The sequence below is a fragment of the Sphaerodactylus townsendi genome, linkage group LG12 (assembly GCF_021028975.2).
Source record: "Sphaerodactylus townsendi isolate TG3544 linkage group LG12, MPM_Stown_v2.3, whole genome shotgun sequence".
In the NCBI taxonomy this organism is placed as follows: domain Eukaryota; kingdom Metazoa; phylum Chordata; class Lepidosauria; order Squamata; family Sphaerodactylidae; genus Sphaerodactylus; species Sphaerodactylus townsendi.
Genome location: NC_059436.1, coordinates 34,288,602 through 34,302,417, shown reverse-complemented (window position 1 = coordinate 34,302,417; position 13,816 = coordinate 34,288,602). Strand labels below are relative to the sequence as shown.

Sequence of the window (13,816 nt, the reverse complement as noted above, 5' to 3'; positions counted from 1 at the left end):
TTATTCCCCAATTGCATTAAAAGGAGAAGGGGCAGTGAGGATGCCGCCCCCCCCCCCCCAAAAAATTTAGGGTTGGTGAGTGCGGGTCCTGTGCCCATGGGGATGAAACCTACTTGTCTACTTGAAACCTACCAGAGCTCCACCTGTTCCAGAGGCCAGTTTCAAAGGGCCCGTGCCACCGTGGCACAGTCTGAAATCCACGGTGGTCTATTTTATTATAGGTTCGAGGCGAATTCGGGGCTTGAACTCGCTGAGTGGGATCTGTCGATCAGAGCTGACTTTGAGTCGACTTTGAGTCCTGCCTGAAAACAGGATGCTGGAAAGGGGCGTTTCGCCGGTCGTCGGAGGCGAGCTGTGCCGCCCGCAGCTGCCCCGCACTTTTCTCCGCCCTCCACGCGCCGCTTTTCCTGCCGATCAGTGGCATCCCAACCCCTTTCTTCAGTGGCCCGGCTATCTGATTGGACGGAGGCCCTTCGGCAGCCGAGGAGGGCTGGAGGACAAGGTTCAGGAGGAGGAAGGACAGCTCCCGGGCTCGCCAGCGGCCAGGAGGAAAAGCCCGCGGCCCGCGCGCTCCGGAGCATTGGCTGGAGGTGTCCAGGAAAAGGCGACTTTGCACGTTTGCATCGACCCGTCATTGCTGGGGGAACAGGAACTCCAAAAGCAGCAGCCAGCCAGCGCGGGGAAAGGCCATGGGGCCCTCGGAAGAGGAGCTCCGGGCGCGCCTGGAGCGCGTCGGCCAGGCTCACCTGCTGCGCTTTTGGGCCGAGCTGGAACCGGCCCAGCGGGACTCTCTCCGGCAGACGCTGGTGCAGCTGGACGCCCGAGAGTTGGGCGAGCATTGCAAGCTGGCGGCGGAGGCCTGCGCGCGGGAGCAAGGCGGGTCTGGCCAGGGAAGGCTGGACGGCAATTTGGAGCCCATCCCTGCCCAGTTCTTGGGCGGCGTCAGCAGGAGCGACGCGGCGACGCTGGAGAGGTGGGAGGAGGAAGGTAGGCGGCGCCCGGTTTGGCTTGGCGCCCTCCGGAAACTTGGCACTACAGGGCTGGGTGCTCGCAAGGAGCTGGAAGATCTTGATACTTGTCACATGGGAGTCGGGAGTACGGAATGGGGCTTCCGTGGGCAGAGGCAGTCTATCTTCAATGCCAGATTCCGGGCATAAATGACAGGGCAGAGCGGTTTGATCTTGGACGTGAGGTGTGTTTCTTTACAAACGTCTCTCCCAAATCTCCACGGAAGAGCCTTCAAGGCAGCTATCAGAGGTATACGTTTTTTGAAAAATAAACTTATAAAACGATAACAGATAAGTAAATCAGCCAAGCAATCATTTAAAACAGCAAGGAGTTTCAATAATAGCAAACAAAATTAAAATCCTGATTAACTTTATGCCCTTTCATGGTATCATACTGGACCTGCTCCTGAGGCTTACCCAAAACCTTGTTTTGTTTTTGATGCCACATCTGTGTGGTGTAGTAGTTAAGAGTGGGTGGATTCTAATCTGGAGAACTGGGTTTGATTCCCCACTCCTCCACCTGAGTGGCAGAGGCTTACCTGGTGAGCCAGATGTATTTCCACACACCTACATTCCAGCTGGGTGACCTTGGGCTAGTCACAGTTCTCTCAGAACTCTCTCAGCCCCACCTACCTCACAAGGTGTCTGTTGGGGGGAGAGGAAGGGAAAGGAACTTGTAAGCCACCTTGAGTCTCCTCAAGCTGGGGTATAAATCCAAACTTCTTCAAAAGGAATTTTGCTGGTATTTATAGAGGGGGACTATGACTGCTTTTGGGTGTTCCTTTTTGTTTTGCTGTCCAATCACAGCTGATTTAGGGCCACCCTTAGCTACATAGTAACCTTGGTATGCCTTGGAGGCCTCCTATCCAAATACTTGCCAGGGTGGAGACTGAGTGTGTGATTGGCCCAAGGTGACCCAGCAAGATTCTACTACCTTGTGGTGTAGAGGAACAGTGTCTATCCTTCAGCTCTTGGTTTCTGCTTCTTTTCCTGAAGCTGCTCAGGGTTTCTTCCAGTCCTGAGCTGGTCTTTCTCTGCTCATCTCCAGGGCTCCGTCAGATCTCTCAGGACAAGGTGGCCATGCTCCTTCTGGCTGGGGGACAAGGAACACGCCTGGGGGTGCCTTATCCCAAGGGCATGTATGATGTGGGGCTGCCCAGCCACAAGACTCTTTATCAGATCCAGGCGGAGAGGATCCGCAAAGTGGAGCAGCTGGCTGGCAGACGTTTTGGCACGCAGTGCGCCATCCCATGGTGAGTGGCTGGCATTGTGGGTCTGATAAGTGTAACTCCACAGTTGGCAACTACTCTGAAGTTACGGGGTGATGCTCCAGAGTTCTGCTTTGCTGCCAGGCCAGTGGAAATATCTAAAGACATCTAACATCATGGAATACACAAGAAGCTATTACTATGATGCTTTCCCTAGAGGCTGAAATATATAACAAACTATACCAAATATTGCAATAAACAGGTCTCTGTCTTGAACAACTTACACATAGTGAGCAACGGATGAAAGGAGGGATCAGGGAAAGAGAGGATGTGGGTGGGTCTGCTTTGGGCATAAAAGGTATTTTCATGGGCTAAGGACCAAGGTTTAGTGTTAGAACATCTGCTGTGCATGCAGAAGGTCCGTGGTTCAGTCTCGGGCACCTCCAATTAAAAGAACACTGTTAGCAGGGGATAGGAAAGAACTTTCTCTGCCTGGGACCCCAGAGAGCCACTGCCAGTTTGTCAGTCCAGAGCTTGATGGATCAATGGTCATATTCACTATAATAATAGTCACACCACTGTGCACCTGGAATCTAAAGGATGAAAACACCTTACAGATTCCAAGAATAACTGTCCAAACTTCTTCTTCCTTTTACTCACTGGTATACAGTATAAAATATACAGGTGACATAATTATATCATTCCCATATCCCACTCAGGCATACACAGATACCTTCACGATAATTAAATATTTTCCAAAAAAAGTGTACTAGGCCAACTGCCTTTACAAAGAAAATGCACAGTAGGCAATAACACTTCCGGATTAGTTGTTATTTCACCCAGACTTTATCAAACTTGTTCTTTTCCTGGGGTGTAATTCACTACACTCAAACTGGTTTCTCTTATCAGTGCTCCATATTCCTTTGAAAGGAAGAAGAAATTTTGGGTTTTCTCTACTCTTGGTTTCTGGCTGTCTTTGTACATTGTAACCGGTAGTAATGTAGATTGTGCCCAAGCGCCAGTTGGGCTGATAGCCCTCCTATGATCGTGAGAACTGACAACTTTCACATTCCTGTTCTAGAATGCCTTGCTTTGATATTTCTGGGGGATGAAGGGAAGGGGGGGACCTTGGTGGGCATAAAAGGGGCTTGAGAAGTCAGTCTTTAGAACTGGCTTCTTCTAAGGCCATGCTGTCGTCTGTCAATAGGCTTTTGATTGAAATCACTTGAGTCTGGTGTTGGCTACAGATCCGGGGCTTGACATTGCCTAATGGTGCACTAATCCCCATATTGTGATGGCACATTTACTGTAAGACAGCTTCATACTAGTAGGGCTGTAGCTCTGTGCTTACTTCCTTTTCATGCAGAAGGTCCCTGGCACCTCTCAGGCAGTAATTGATGGGAAAGGTTTATCTGTGCCCAAGACCCTAAACACCCACAGACATTCACAGTCTACAGCACTGGGCTAGACAGACCACTGGTCTGACTTGGTATAATGCAGTTTCATGAAGAATTCATGTATTTTATCTGAGTTTTTAAAAGTGCCTCAGTTTCATGTGTTAGGCATGCCCAGTTACCAGAAGAAGGAAAAAAAAGGGGGGGGGGGAGCTGAGCCGGAATTGTGCTTGTTTGAGTTGACTACATCTTCCTGCAAGGTGGTAATTGTGTTGCATTTTCGTATGGAGGTTTTTTTCTTTCCTTCTCTGAAGGTATATTATGACAAGCGAGTTCACACTGGGGCCAACTGAGAAGTTCTTCCAGGAGCATAATTATTTTAACTTGAAGAAGTCAAACGTCGTCATGTTTGAGCAGAGGATGCTTCCTGCTGTCACGTTTGATGGGAAGGCCATCCTGGAAGAGAAGGGCAAACTTGCCATGGCTCCAGGTATGCTGTACTAGTCAGCTGCTACTCTTCACAAGTAGCCTTCAGTTCTGGAGAAGGATAAAGAAGTTGGTGCTAAATGAGGCAAGGCCACTTCTGAACTAGTCCTGGAAATGTGATATTTGTCTTAATCCAATGTGGATAGATAAAAGTGACAATGGTTCTATGTTCCTTGCATCTTACAGATGGCAATGGTGGTTTGTACCGTGCTCTGGTGGACAACAAGATCCTGGAGGATATGGATCGGCGTGGCATTCGGTACATCCATGTTTATTGTGTGGACAACATCCTTGTCAAAATGGCAGATCCAGTCTTCATTGGCTTCTGTGTGTCTAAAGGGGCCGATTGTGGTGCTAAGGTGAAGGGGGCCGAAATGTCTTGGGGGTGGTTATATGTGTTGTGATCCCTGCTGCTTACTGATTAGTAGCGTGTGGGACTGGAATAGCTGTAGGGTTTGGTGGAAGTGGTTTCCCCAATCTGTTGGCTGTGACTCTGCTTGATAGCCCAGAATTTGTGGTGTTAAAAAAGCTGTGTTTTAGTTAGTTCCTTCTATGATGTCTTTTTGGAGGTTCTTTGCAAACATTTTTTCACTCTGTTGTCTCTACTAAGCCATTAATGGGATGTTTTATTTGTTTATTTAATATTCCCTCTCTTCCTCCTTCAAAGCAGCTTACAAAAATCTGTGACCCCTCGCTGCTTTTCACTCTAAAGAGAAAAATGCCTTGTCTTTTGACTGGCCGTTGCCAATGTGAGATGTTTGCACCAGGGACCTGTGAAGAGGGAAACCCTCCTGATACTGTTCCTTTGAGTAGGCCAATCCCCCCCCCCTTCTCTGTCTTTCTTTTCTCGTACATGAGGATTCAGGCATCCTTAACATTTATGTGGCCTCAAGGGCAGGAACTTGCTCTATTCGTATGAGACAGCATTTCGGTGTGGGTGCGTATAGTTTATTGAACAACTATTTTTCTTCCCTGCAAATCTGGGCAGTAGGCTGAGAACAGGCCCTTGCCTATCAACTTTGCTATTATAAGGGACATGCTGGACACCCACAGATAATTGCTGGTAGGGGGATTTGAAAATCAACATTCTGTGGTCCCTGCTCATCAGGCCATGTGAGGGGTCCTTGGATAATTTATAGTGATTGGGGGGGGGGGGGCGTGTTGGATTCTTGTGGAACTTATACCTTGTCTGTGGGAGGTCTGTTTCTCTAGCTGTTCTGACTGGCATGATTCATTACTACTAAATATAGTAGAGATAATAGCTGGTGTGTGTGATTTTATTTGTTCTAAACATCTGCAAGAGATCTATGAGTAATTTAAAAGTCTGCTTCTATATTTATTTTATGTGGGAAGGATTACCAGAGGCTACCAAAGACATGAATTCATGTATTTGCTGCAAAGTGGCAGCAGAGGAGGGTGCTTTTCTTGGGGATTCAAAATAGTTGTCTTGGTTTTGTTCACACATATGGAGTTCTGTGTGCTTCAGAAGTCTATAACTTTGGCACCTAAGACAACATCTTATACTTTCCCTCCCATTTAAAAAAATGAAAAGTGAATTTCTAGACTTTATAGAAATGAATGAATAAATGCGAAGGAGGTGGGTATATTTTTGATACCTTGCAAAACCCCTTGCCCTTTTCTGTGGTTTGCACAAAGTAAAGAATTTTATACACAGTAAGCAGATATATGAACACTTGAAGTTGGCAAGTTTCATTTGGTTTGGCACAGAGTTTACTTTGACCAGTAGCGTCCTGTTTCTTGGGCTATCCCTTCTTCCCTAAGTTCCTGATCAGGTGTTAATCCTGTATTTGCAGGTAGTGGAGAAAGCATACCCCACAGAGCCTGTTGGGGTAGTGTGTCGTGTGGATGGAATATGCCAGGTAGTGGAATACAGTGAGATCACCTTGGAAACTGCACAGATGCGGAACCCAGATGGTCGGTTGACATACAGCTCCGGTAATATCTGCAATCACTTCTTCACCCTTGGCTTCCTCCAGGAGATAGCAGAGTAAGTTCTATAGTGCCCACCCGGCCTGGAGGGTGGTGCTCCTGATAGATAATTTCAGAGTTTTGGAAGTGAATAGAGATTTGAAAGGGACACAAAACTTTCAAGAACTGTAGTGTTACAGAAGGTGAGATCCAAAAAGAGCTTGACATCTCAGGTCAGGTTCTGCAAATTGTGTGGCATTATATTTGATATTTCAGTCACTTGATTGGAAGTTTTCTGTTGTAACAGGGAGGGAGGGCAGTGTGGGTCAGAAGCTGGCAATTTAAACAACTTGCGACACATTATATGAAGAAAACAAACCGCACTCATTCCAAAGCCCTATGATAAAAAGGAAGGTCTAGGAGCTAAATTTAGATGCAGAAAAGTATTTGTGGCTTTATGTATATATTAGAATCTGTTGGAAATCACCCTGAGCCTGTCAGAGGGTGGCATATGATTCTAATAAAAATAAAAAAAAGTTTCTGTGTGTATAATTTGCAGGCCTTTTTCTGTGACTGTTGGTCAGATGTTTAAAAAGCAGAGATTTGACCTGTCCAGCACCTTTAGATAGATTGCAGGACAGATCTATATTTGTGCAGAAGGGGAGGTTCCAAAAGGGCTTAATTTTCTATCTAAAAGCCAAGTTTCAGGCTCTGCTGAAAGTATACCCCCCCCCCCCCCCCGCAAAAAATCCCTCCCAAAACTCTTTGGCAACTTGTGAAAACATCATGCTTAGTCAATGGAAACTGTTCTGCATATTCCAAGCAGCCAAGCTGACAGCCCAGATCAGTCAGTTGCTTTGCATGTAGTCTGGAATGGAGCATGGCTTCCTTCTGCATGCCTCTCTATGCCAGTGGGGTTGAATGCTCTGTCTCTGGGCACCCTTCTCATGCTGGTAAATTTACCTAGGAACCCCTACATAGCCACTCACAATGCCCCCTTCATACTATTCAGTACTGGCTGCAGGTTTTTTAAGGTGCAAAATGCCTTCCAGTATACTCCATGCCCGCCCACCCCCTCCACGCACGTATACTCTTTCCCCTCCAACGGGAGGATGGTGGCTCTTTCCATTCTTGCCAGCAATGACAGGGCTTACAGGAGAGCAGATGAGTCACACTCAGCTGTCTGCAGCTGGTGAGAGATTCACATGGTGAGGCAGTGGCACGAGGCTCCCTTGTGCAGTGACAGCCCTGCAAGATACCAGCAGGACATAGAAAAGTGGCCTTTTCTTGCAGTCCTACATCAGGAAATGGAAGATTGCCCTGTTGCCTGCTGGGAGCAGAGGGGGCCAGTCAAGGACTGACAGTCAGGTTGCAGAAGTTAACAAACAAGATACATTCTAAGGCAGTGGTGGCGAACCTTTGGCACTCCAGATGTTATGGACTACAATTCCCATCAGCCCCTGCCAGCATGGTCAATTGACCATGCTGGCAGGGGCTGATGGGAATTGTAGTCCATAACGTCTGGAGTGCCAAAGGTTCGCCACCACGGTTCTAAGGTGTATTCTGAAGTCCAGAGGGGCTTCAACCTGTCCAAGAATGCTGCTGCCTCATCCCTATACACTGGAAGATGGATAACACCAAGAACTGTAGCTTTGTTGAGGATACTTGCCTGGCACTGCTAGTACTGCAGAAACCTCAGAACATTGTCTGGGGGAAGAGGGGACTCATTTGCTCATGGTTGTATTCTTCCGCCCCACTAGGAAATTCGAACCCCAGCTGAAGCATCATGTGGCTATCAAGAAGGTGCCGTTTGTGGATGAGAAGGGCAATCTGGTAAAGCCTCTAAAACCCAACGGGATAAAGCTGGAGAAGTTTGTGTTTGATGTGTTCCAGTTTTCTAAGTTAGTGGCAGATCTCTCTTCTCCACTCTTTCTCTTTCATTTTTTCTATCCTGTACTCTTTGATGGGGAAGACTGCATTAGCTGGTATCCTTTGAGACAGAAGTGGTAGCTGGAAAGAGTGGATCCTTAGATAACTTATTGTATAGTGCCTTAGATAATCAGTGCCTTAGGTAACTTATTACTCTGAATTAAAAATTAGTGCCCATCCTCAGAGATTTGCTTTGTGTAAACTAAGAGATTATCCCCCACTTGCTCTTTTTGTTTGTGAATCATGGATCTGGAGGTGTCTTCTGGTGGAAAGAAAGCCTGTTCAGAGCTGCAACTCACAAAGGGATTGGCATCCTCTTCAGAGGGTACAAAATTTGCTGTGTGGCTCTAGGGGGAGCCATTCAGAGCACTGGTTGTACTTGATGCAATGGTCAAATTACCTTGGAGGGGCAGCCTCTTCTATAGACTAGTGTTTGGGCTTACAGAGGAACTATTTATCAGTACATCATGGCACATGGCTTGGAAGTGACCGGAGTACATTGAGGCAATGCAATCATTTAGTTCAATATTTCAGCTTCAGTTTTCCCCAATGGAACATTTAAAATGATTTTAAGCTTATTTCTGTTTTTCCCCATTCTGTTTTCTTACAATGGCATTTTTAATTGTTTACATCCTGTTAGAACTCAAAGCCTTCTCAAATGCAGACCTCGTTGAGTTGAGTTAGCATGGTGTAATGGTTAAGAGCAGTGGACTCGAACCTGGAGAACTGGGTTTGATTCCCTACTCCTCCACATGAGCAGCAGACTCTTATCTGGTGAACTGGATTTGTTTCTCCGCTCCTATACATGAAGCCTGAGGGTGACCTTGAGCTAGTCACAGTTCTCTGCAAACTCTCTCAGCCCCACCTACCTCACAAGGTGTCTGTTGTGGGGAGAAGAAGGGGAGGAGAAAAGTGAGATATAAATTCAAACTATTATTCTTCTCTTCTAGTTAAAGCCCAAACCAGTTGCCAGCAAGGAGTGGGGTGGGGAAAACCCAAGATCGGCAGCCTTCCTTCCTAATTTCCCAACTTCGGTTTCTGTTATATCCTATGTTAACATTTTCTTCCTCTTCTGAAGCATGTTGTTGGCTCTTGGCAGCTAGTTCTAAGCCTCTAAGTTCTCCTTTGTTGATAGAAATTTTGTGGCCTTTGAAGTTCCAAGAGAAGATGAATTCTCTCCACTGAAAAATGCAGACACTGCCAACAAAGATACGCCCACCACGACACGGCAGGCACTCCTGTTCCAACACTACCGCTGGGCTGTGAAGGCTGGAGCAACATTTGTTGAAGCCAATGGTCAAAGAATACCTGAGAAATACAGGTAAGTGTGGCTTGTTCTCTTGTTCTTTCAGTGGAATTCTGGAAATTGTAGTTCAGATTAGCAGTTTTGGAGCAGAACTGGAAATCTGGTGTCTCCAGTGCAAAATGTTTGCAGCATGATTTGTAGTTTCTGAGACATGGTCTTTTACAATGGGGGAGGCAAAAGAAGTGTCACAGGTACGAATTCAGCTGCTGACTTTTAAAGCTAGAGGGGCTGAGCCTTGAAGCTTGCTGAAATATTTCCCTTTCTGACATAGAATCTCTCCTGATCCCAGATATGAAAGGGCTTCCTGTGGTTACTCCAGTGGTGTGAGGAAGGCACTCTGTGCATGCCTTAGTGCTTCTCTTTATTGCACTCATGTCTGCTTTCTTTTTCAGTTTATCAGAAGATGAAGAGTCACCTGTTGTGTGTGAAATTTCACCTCTAGTCTCTTACTTTGGGGAGGTGAGCATAGATTTTGTGTAGACCATGGTTATCTTGTAAAAGAAAGTAACAATATACCTTTGCGCTGGCTTAGAAATAAAGGTACAATTGAAGTGGATCCCTGAAATTTCCTGAAGAATTCATTCTGCTCCTACTCAATAGGGCAGAGTACAAAATATGTTCATTTTGGTGTATATTCTTTATAAAATTTGAGTTACATTCTCTGCAGAATTCCTGAGATGTTAGAGCATTATTAGAAACATTAAAAACTTGAGAGATCAACAAAATAATTATTTGAAATATTTACATTATTCCTCTTCCCTTTTTTTAAGGGTCTAGATGCATACTTGAAAGCAAAAATTCTTCAGTCACCTTTTCTTCTGGATGAAGATGTAGAGAAATTCATAGCACAGCATGAATGAAGGAGACCTCTCTCAGGAGATAAACTCTGGCAACTAGCCTTTTCTGGGAAATTCTTTATTTTTGAGTTTCTTTCATATACTTTTTTTGTCTTATGGAAGCAAGTGATTTGATGGTCCAACATGACTGGCATTCATCCTGCCACCACACAATCACTGAGCAAGCATTTTACTGCTGCTCTGCCTGAACAGAATTTTTTCTTTCCTTAAACCTTGAAGCTAGGTAGTAGCATGCCATATTCTTTCTGGGTCTTTTGAAACGTGACTTTTGTCCTGAAGATGCTACATGTGCTAGAGAGGGAGGAAGGGGGTGGGGCAGGGGGAGAAATACTTGTGCCTACTATTTCTTAAAGATTTTTCAAAGTAGGGCTGACACTTGAGCCTTTTAAAAAACACACATCAAAAACAGCAGCTTGATGTCAGCAGTGGTAAAATTAAAAAATGCAGTGATGGGGATTAAAGACCTGACAGTTCATTATAGGGCTTTTCTTCTCTGCGGACTGTTGCAACCATATGGGTACAGAGGATTTGGTGCCTTTTCCAAATCTTTATCCAGTTCATCTCCATGTTGGTCTAATTTGTATACTTTTAACAGTCTGGGCATATTTGCATGGTTGCATGTAGCTTAATTTATTCTATACTTTTTTGTGTAAGTATGTTTTTGTTTCTGTAAACAGCCTGAAACCATCCCAGCTGTTTAAAATATGAATCTGTCTCTTTTCCAGCTTCTGAGATTTCAGTAGGCACAGCTGCCACATTTTAACTGTATTTTCCTAGCTATACTTTTTTAACATGAACAAAAAATGAAAGGTGAGACATAAAAACGGCTAAACAAATTCTGCATCCTCTGTTATTTTCAGAGTACTGTCTTCTGCACGTGAAAAGCAATAGCAATATATGTTTCCCCTGTGCTGACACAGATATGTGTGCTTTGATTCTTGGAAGAGAGTCGATACATGAAGATTTATTTGTAATACATTTTCAGGTCCTTCACATTTTTTGAAATATCAAAAACTTGTTTATATACATTTTTAATTTCTTATATAGTGTAGAAACTAAATTTTGTATGAGTGATGGGAGATTTCCCATGGCCTGAATGGTATTTTAATTTTGAAAATGGGTACACCTGGGTTTTTCAGGAGGGATATTATTATTTAGAGCGAGGATAAAAAGGAGGCTGTTCTGGATTTTCTGCTGTATTAAATTGCAGTGATTAGAGATTACATGGATGTTACTTCAGTATTGGCATATCTTTGATTATTGTGAATGAATAAAGGCACTTGCTGTCCACAAGGGTGAAACAAGAATGCAAAAGGTTCCTGCCCTTACCTTTTCATGAAGAATAAGATGCTGTAGGAGACATTCATGTTGAAACAGCCATCCTCTTAACCCTGTACTTGGGCCACATGATGCTTCAGATATGCAATCTGGGCTTTACCAGTTGTATGGCACAAGACCATCAACGGAGATGCAACCATGTTTTCTTGTACCTGGAGAGGAAGGAGTGTGATGAATACTTGAAGTAGTTTCAGCTTGTTTATTTTCTTAAACTTTATAAAACAAGTGATGGATGATGAGGGAACGCAAGCATGTAAAGCTTTGGGAAACCCAGCTATCCTGTTTTCCTAAACCCAGTACATCTTGTATTGCCATCATCTTGTATAGTCATCTGGCAAGAATGACGAAACAGTTCAGGGGGTTTAAATTCACATGCCCAACAACTACATCTTGGATTATGGGGATTATTGGGATTATGGAGACAGCTGAGTTGTTGGGCTGTCTTTTGGTTCTGGATATTTCATACCTGGAGTCTCATCCTTTGTGTGTTCTTATGCAGGAAATCAGGCCCACTGGATTCAATTAACCTTTTTCCTGGGTGAGTGTGTATGCGTGTATGCATGTGGAAGTACGGTGACTGTAACTATACAAAAGATGACAGCATAAATGTCATAATACATTCTTTGTGGAAATAAAATTTTAAAAAAGCAATATGATTTTTATTGGAACCAGCCAAATTTTTTCACAGATATGAGCTTTCAAACACCCCCCCACCCATTTTGCCAGACTGTTTGTTGGTTATAATGATCTAGTACTTGACAGGAAAACGTCAAAGTCTGCAGCAGTTTTAAAAGGGAACACAAGAAATGTTCCAGGCTTAATGAGTTTATACTGTGTGGTGGAAGCATACGTTTCAAGTGGCAGCAGAGGCAAGAAGTGGCTACAAATGGCTTTTGAAAATAGTGGAAAATACTGGTACTAACTAATTGGGAAAGGTCCAGAGCAAACAATAAACATTATAGTCATGCTAACAAAGCTTGGTATGCAATAGAAGCTAATGGGTAGCTTTATGTAGGGGCTGAAGTATGAGAATTTCACAATTTTAGCTAACTTCTCTATCATGGCAGCCCTTAAAGTGTTTCATGTGCGTAGCACCGCCTAGTTCAGAAATAGTAAGGCCTGTGGTTCTCTATTTTAAAACTACCACAAACTGCAGGGGGGGGGGGTCATATCACAAAACATTGTTTTGCTTTTACATCCACCCATCAGCTTTTTTGATACATCCAGTTTTTGACTTATCCCTTGTCAAATGCTGCTGAGGGATTTTTCCATTGGACCAACAGACCTGCTGACAATCTTTTGGGACACCACTGTTGCCATAAATTTTTATCTGCCAGATTTCTAACCTGCATTTCCTTTGTCACAGCAGCACTGAGCACAAATGAAGCCCACAAATCCCAGCACAGAATATAACCCTTGCCGGAAAACCATATGTCACTGCTAGTTAAGAGCACTTTAGATGGCATATTTGGTTTATTTTGTAAATTGCAATATACTGAGAGGCAGGCTATTTGTTACATTTCGGCCTACCTTTTCTCTAACATTCATTTCATCATCACAGCAAAACACCCTGGACATAGGTTAAGAATGAGGGCCAAAAATCATTCACAGTGCAATCTTTTAGATCCTTTCAAGTCAATGGAATTAGAAGGATGTAACTGTTTAGGGTTATACTACCAGTGGCTTTTATAGTCCATGTGAATATCCTCTTGGGTCTCTTCTCAGCGTCTATACACTTTTCCACCAAAAAATGACAGTAGGATGGTTCATTAATCTCCCATCTCCTGGACCTTTTTGGTTCTAGAATGCTTTGCTTGGGTCCTAATGCATACCTAGTTCTGCAAGGCAGTAGGAACCAAGTGGAGCATTCTGGAACCAAGAAGGTCCAGGAAATGGTGTTTTAATATATAATTCTACTATCATCTTTTAGTGGAAAAGAGTATAACTGGCAGCAGAAATTTTCCTGCGAAAAGTACTTCAAGGAAAAAAGGTGAGAAATTACAATTAGGAACGTCTGTTTTACCTATTTTACACCAACTTGCTAGAGTTGCCAACTCTGGGTTGGGAACATCCTGGAGATTTGGGAGTGGAGTTTGCAAGAAGGGCCTTAAGTGGGTATCATGCTATGCAGCCCACCCTCCAAAGCTGCCATTTTCTCCTACTTTCTGTAGTGTGGAGATCAGCTGTATTTCCCAGGAGATCTCCAGGCACCATCTGTAGATTAGCATCTGCTATTTTGCACGGAAGACGAGTGTGAAGCGAGGTGTTACCAAGCGAGGCCTACTGGGGGATGTTGCTATGAGCGACACCATAGAGCTTCGTTTGTGGGAGAAGGGAGACACACTGGAAAAGCCGCTCTCTC

At 44.4% G+C, this 13,816-nt stretch overlaps 1 protein-coding gene across 2 annotated transcripts; it reads left to right on the top strand.

Moving 5' to 3' along the window:
* Nucleotides 1–354: 354 nt before the first annotated feature.
* UAP1L1 (UDP-N-acetylglucosamine pyrophosphorylase 1 like 1) lies at nucleotides 355–12,105 on the top strand. Of its 2 annotated transcripts, none has more exons than XM_048512850.1 (9): nucleotides 355–987; nucleotides 2,056–2,260; nucleotides 3,924–4,099; nucleotides 4,282–4,454; nucleotides 5,910–6,103; nucleotides 7,785–7,925; nucleotides 9,089–9,274; nucleotides 9,652–9,718; nucleotides 10,030–12,105. In XM_048512850.1, the coding sequence occupies exons 1-9, from the start codon at nucleotides 690–692 to the stop codon at nucleotides 10,117–10,119; spliced, it is 1,530 nt and encodes a 509-aa protein (XP_048368807.1). In that variant the 5' UTR covers nucleotides 355–689; the 3' UTR covers nucleotides 10,120–12,105. The 2 variants fall into 2 exon arrangements, with proteins under 2 accessions (XP_048368807.1, XP_048368808.1); XM_048512851.1 differs by lacking the exon at nucleotides 355–987 and adding an exon at nucleotides 1,003–1,257.
* The last annotated feature ends 1,711 nt before the right edge of the window (nucleotides 12,106–13,816 follow it).

Coding starts and splice junctions, on each gene's coding strand:
- UAP1L1 (XM_048512850.1), top strand. CDS start 690: ATGGGGCCCTCGGAAGAGGAGCTCCGGGCGCGCCTGGAGCGCGTCGGC. Junction 4,100..4,281: donor CAAACTTGCCATGGCTCCAG/GTATGCTGTACT, acceptor TGCATCTTACAG/ATGGCAATGGTGGTTTGTAC. Junction 4,455..5,909: donor GGGCCGATTGTGGTGCTAAG/GTGAAGGGGGCC, acceptor CTGTATTTGCAG/GTAGTGGAGAAAGCATACCC.